Source organism: Durio zibethinus, chromosome 11, assembly GCF_047325235.1.
Source record: "Durio zibethinus cultivar Kanyao isolate XHJ-2024 chromosome 11, ASM4732523v1, whole genome shotgun sequence".
In the NCBI taxonomy this organism is placed as follows: Eukaryota; Viridiplantae; Streptophyta; class Magnoliopsida; order Malvales; family Malvaceae; genus Durio; species Durio zibethinus.
In genome coordinates, this window is record NC_143172.1 from 1,738,567 (window position 1) to 1,744,148 (window position 5,582).

At 32.8% G+C, this 5,582-nt stretch overlaps 1 protein-coding gene across 1 annotated transcript; it reads right to left on the minus strand.

Moving 5' to 3' along the window:
• Positions 1-2,064: 2,064 nt before the first annotated feature.
• On the minus strand, positions 2,065-5,304 carry LOC111289578 (calcineurin B-like protein 1). The gene is made up of 9 exons (XM_022880731.2): positions 4,957-5,304; positions 4,314-4,483; positions 3,934-4,016; positions 3,608-3,667; positions 3,364-3,472; positions 3,233-3,285; positions 2,969-3,049; positions 2,489-2,601; positions 2,065-2,414 (listed from the first exon to the last, which is right to left on the minus strand). The coding sequence occupies exons 2-9, from the start codon at positions 4,390-4,392 to the stop codon at positions 2,351-2,353; spliced, it is 642 nt and encodes a 213-aa protein (XP_022736466.2). The 5' UTR covers positions 4,393-4,483; positions 4,957-5,304; the 3' UTR covers positions 2,065-2,350.
• Between the last annotated feature and the right edge of the window lie 278 nt (positions 5,305-5,582).

Below are 5,582 nucleotides of genomic sequence, written 5' to 3' on the forward strand. Positions count from 1 at the left end.
TTATAGTACTGTTGCCTACTACAGTACTGTTGAAAAATTGAAAAGACAAAATATCTAGAATTTTGTGAAAATTTTGGTACAATAACTTTTGACATAAGCACTGCATGTTATAATACCGTTTCGCTACAATAACCATAGATTGTTATAGTGAATACGAAAAATTTTATTTATAAATAAGTTGAAGATGCAGAAATTAAGTGTGATTGGGTGCCCGATAATAGCTTAAAGAGCTTGGTGAAAGCACCAAAGAGGTGTCAAAAAAGGTGTGCCATGTAGTACAAGAGTGTTGGTATATATTAGGATTTGTAGTGTCTAAATTAGGGTAATAGGAAACACTTGTGTAATCCTGGAGAGTGAATGCTTGTTGAAATGGTACATGTTTGGGGTTAGTGTAGTTATTGTAATCTCCATTCTTTGATAGTATTTATTTTCTTTGTAGTACCTGTGGATGTAGGCATAATGCCAAACCATGTATATTGTTGGTGTTCTTTATGATTTTTGTTGCTATTTAATATTTTTGTAAACGTAAATATGGATGGTAAAGAATTTGTCACTAATCATGTATATGGTACTATTTACATATGCAAAGAATGGAGATTTTGTATTTTAGATTCTTCTTACTATAAATGACATCAAACTATATTGATTCTTGACAAAGTGGAATCGGAACATGCCTTGATTCCTAATAGATGGGTCTGCTAAAATTTGTTTGGCTTATCCTCACGTTGAATTCGGAGATAAAATTGTTACAAAAGTTGAACTTGATTGTTATAACTCGAATTCACATGATTCTAATTGTTGTCAGAAAATTTTATTATAGAAACACACATTCAGAGACAGTTGATGTGAGGAAGCCGGTAAAGAAATTTGGCATGCAAGCCATCAGCCCGAAAGGGGGATTATGGATTTGTGCATTTCTATGGTCAAAACGCAGCCGTTGCATGTGCAGAAGCTATCAATAATGCAGAATTTGGCAAGGGGCATCATAAGGTTTGTTGATGCTTTCAACACGGTGGTAAGCTGATGTTTCTCGTAACATGTCAGGTTGCAAGCTCATGAATAATGATTGCATCGGAAAACAAAAATGGATTGAAAGTAAAGAACTTGATAAATTCAAATAGTAAATTTTGTTTTAACAGCAGTAGAATCCTACCTTATTTCCCCCTTTTTGCTTCATAGCCTTAACTTGTGCATGTGGAACGATTAATGGATTTTTAGCATGCGGCAGAGCTTTCCCAAGACAGGACCAGAAATTTCCGGTTTGTCTATTATTACATGGCTATTGTCCATAGGAAGTCAAATAAATGTTGATGTTTCACGCTGGGGAGGACAGGACCAAGCTAGGACAGTTTGTGACAGCTCAGTTTGGAAGTTAATGAGCGAAAATTCCGGGATAGGTCTACTTGCAAACAAATTTTTACCTTGAAGATGTTTTCAAAATGAATTTGATAGAACATTATGATCGATTGTTTAAAACTGGGGAAAGTGATAATTTCAAAACAAACAAATTCAATTGAATTTAATGACAAAATTCTTGCCAAACGCCATCTCAGGAAAATAAAAACCATGTCAAAAGCAGTCAACAAAACCACCATGGAGATGGATTACTCAAACTTGTAAGTTGGTTATAATAGGTCCAACCAACCTGATCGTTGAAATCTTATCCGTCCTCCTTTATCCTATCCAAAATTTTTATTTCCTTTTATCCTCGTTTCTTAGAACTAAGTAATTTCTAATGTATTAAAGCCAGTATTCGAGCAATTAAACCAAATAAAAACGACAAGATTAAATGAAATTATTTATGTGAGATTCATGGAAGGTTTATAGAAAAACATTAAATTAAAATTAAAATCAATAAATTAAAAAGTTTTGTTATAATCAAATGTGTAAATTTAAAAAAAAATCAATTTCAATAAACATTGATCAGTTTAAATTATAATCGATATTTTTATTTTTTATATATTATTAATTTTTTCACTGAATTTTATCAATATATTGAGCTAAATTTTCTACTAAAGTTTTTATTAAATTATTTTTATTTAGGAATTTTACAAATTTTACCTTAAAAAAACTTTATATAACTTCATGTAACGTGAACTGATATTACCTCACTACAAATCAAGGATTAAAAAAACCTGAAAAGGTTAATTAGAAATGCCTAGACAATCAAGTAATCAACTAGCAATCCTAATCATATTTAGTTGCTACCCTTTGCAAACTTGATTGCTTTAGCCTTACAACAAAAACTAGGCATACTTTCTTCACATAAAGACAATGTCAACAAATCATGCAAAAAATTGTCTTTCAATCCAATCCATGAACATGCTAAGTCCATCACATACTCCCCCAATCACGTGGCAACCTCGTCTACTTTAGAATTAAAAACAAAGCTTGGAAATGTTGTTGTTATGTCCCTGCATAATTCATATTACAAAATGGGATGAGCAAGGTTTCCAAATATGCTGATTGTAACATTGGTAACACATACCTGAGGTATGGGAGGGTCATGATTTTCAACAATGATGGGTTACGAGAGACAAAGTTTTGCCATTCAGATATATCGATCTTTCCATCCTGATTAATGTCGGCATCTAAGAATGTCTGTACACAAATCCCACGAAAGTTGCAAATTAAGTAAAGTCCCACCAACGAGTTAAGACATAAATATTACTGAAGACTACTGAAATTCTAGTTTGCCAGAAAGAGCCCAATGCATATATTAGATGTATGGATAGACATCAATGCTAGATAATATAGGAGGATCCTTTTCTCTGTTCACTCTAAATCTGATGCCTCAAAACAACAGTCACATGGTACTCAGTTCAAGATATTGTCCATGTTAAAATAATTCCAACCAATCAGGTATTTAGGCAATTACTAATTCAAAAATATTTGCAGGCACAATCGACAACTTTCAATAGTATTACAAACACTTATATTACATAACCATACGACAACAAGTTCTCACCTTATCAAGTATTGCCTCAATGGTTTCATCAGCTAACTTCATTTCAGATTCACATAAAAGTGCGATCAGCATTTGCTTGACCTGCCAAAATCACATAAGATAAAGTTGCCTGCAGGGATGTTTGGTACAAATGTATCTGAATCAAAGAATATATATGGATGATATGCAGCAATCTGTAATCTTTAAAACCACTTACACTCAATACAATGTCAATCCAGATAATAGCATGAAATTTAAATAACAAACATATAAAGCCCAACATACTTCATTACGCTCGATAAAACCCGTTCCATCCATGTCATAAAGTTTAAATGCAACTGCAATGTAAAAATCATCAACTTAGAAATGAGATGGAAGATTAACACATAATCAAATTATATCAACAGTTTACTTACAATCTATCTTGTCTTCTTGTGAGGCATTTGGATGGAAGACATTGAGAGCTCGAACAAAGTCACCAAAATCAATGACTCCCTTCTTCTTAGCATCAAATAAATCAAAGATCTGTATGTATTAGACGGTTGCATAAACATAAAGGAACAAGCCCATCAAATATAACATAGACAAAGCAAAATGAAACTCAAAACTTTAAGTAATATCGAATTTCTTATAACAATATAAAGGAACAAAATACATTACCCGATTCGCAAAAATGTTTTCCTTCTTCTTATTCTTAAACAGAGCTAACTGAAACTCTTCCTGCATAGACAACAGAAAAGGTAGATGGGCATTAAATTGTGCCTGCAAATTTTCAAATTTGACTGATAAGAAACAGTGAGGAAAAAAAAAATCCTCTAATGATGAGGAAGCAGGAAGGGAGGAAGACACACAAAAAGCAAAGTCATGAGAACCATGCAACACATCACAAACTCACACAAGACATTAGATATAATAATCCTAATCCCAAACCACATTAAAGAAAAGTCAAAATCCCTGGTTGATACAGAGGAAGCACAGAACTGTACCTTGCTAATCAGCCCATCATCAATCACAGAACTGCTGATGCTCTTGTATAGCTCAAAGAGTGCTTCAACTTCACTAACACTAACTGCATATACAAGGAAAACCAAGTAGTCACATTCGCAGCATAAAAATATGCAAAGTTAACAAACTAAATAATCTATATTCCAAGCTGATTGAAATAACCCAAATCTTTCAGGAAATAAGAAAGTCCCAGATCAATTAAAAAAAACCAGGAATTATTTGGAATTTCCCCTTCTTAAACCATGTTTCTTGACATGGTAACCAATGATCAAAAAACCATTGCTATTTCACCGCATGAAACCAATCAGACAATTGGGTACATGAAGTGAACAAAAAGTTGTAATAATTTGCAAAAACTTACAAGCAGTTTGAGAAGCCAGAGAAATAGGGTCTTCGTGTCCTGGGTATTGTCTTGTAACTCTAGATTGAAAGCAGCCCATTTACTGGAAAGAAGAAAACTAAACAAAAACGAAGTTGCTAGACAAAAGCGCCTAGGCTTTACTGTGTTCTCTCTGCAAAAACATTTTAAACCTGCATATTCATTCACAACATTTATTAGAAATCAAAACAAAGAAAAAAAAATTGCAAAGCTAAATCAACAGATCTCAGTCTAAAGGAAAGTTTAACAATTATAAATAAGATAAAATCCTAAAATTTTCACAAAAATGATCGAAATTGCTCTGAAAAATAAAAATTTAATTACAATTGAATCGTAAATCTTTTCTGTCATAGCTAAGAAAACCAATGAAAGCCAATAAAGAAATTTTTAAAAAAAATAACAAGCGTAAGAATCAATTCACAGAGGCTTGAAAAAAATTAAAATTGGAAAAGAAATAAATTTAAACGGAACTCAAATCAATTAATCAATCAAAATCCAAAACCTTATCCGGATTTCATTAAAAACATTTATTAAAAAATCTCAAGCTTTTTCTTAAAAAAAAAAACTTAAATTCGTAACAACGGTACAATCATTAAGAAAAAAAGCTACGAATTCAGAAACTCACCGACCGGAAATTTGGCCAAAAATATAAATCCGTCGCTTAAAAAACGACAGAGGAAAAAAAGCTACAGAGAGAACTTCGAATTGCTAGCTCTTCACAAGAATAATACAACCTGGAGAGAATGCGAGAAAAGCCGGCAGGGATTATAAAGGAAAAGAAAGGTTTGTCGAGAAAATAAATGACGGCTTGTCTGACGGTTGAGATTGGTTTGATCTGATCACAAAATAAAACGCCGATTTTTCCGCTGCTTTTTTAGTTTTTTTTTTTTAATCTATAATAAAAAATTCAGTTTTCTTTTTCGTTTGTCTAAAGAGAAGCGACGAAGTTAGAAACACCACCCAGGACCGGTAGGATTCAGCGTTGGAGAGCGGCTGGCCTACAAATGGGACTCGGGCGCGAGTACTGGCACGTGCCTTTGACGCGAGTGGTTGAATTTGATTACTTTTTGAATTTGGAATATTCCTTCGTGCGAATCAAGAAGTCGCAAATTTAGGGGTTGGAGACGGTAATTTTCTGTTGATTACTATACTAACGTACTTCCGTTAATCAGGGTTTTTTTTTTTTTTTTTTTTTCTCTAGACAGTAAATAGTAAATAAATACATTTATAATGTTCAGATTTTCTTTTAAT

Bases quoted from the DNA above. Each gene is read 5' to 3' on its own strand.
- LOC111289578 (XM_022880731.2), bottom strand. From the start codon at position 4,392: ATGGGCTGCTTTCAATCTAGAGTTACAAGACAATACCCAGGACACGAA. The intron at 2,602-2,968 runs GTGAGAACTTGT...ATTTGTGTACAG, and splicing joins TTGAGGCAATACTTGATAAG to ACATTCTTAGATGCCGACAT. The intron at 2,415-2,488 runs GTATGTGTTACC...TGAATTATGCAG, and splicing joins ATGACCCTCCCATACCTCAG to GGACATAACAACAACATTTC.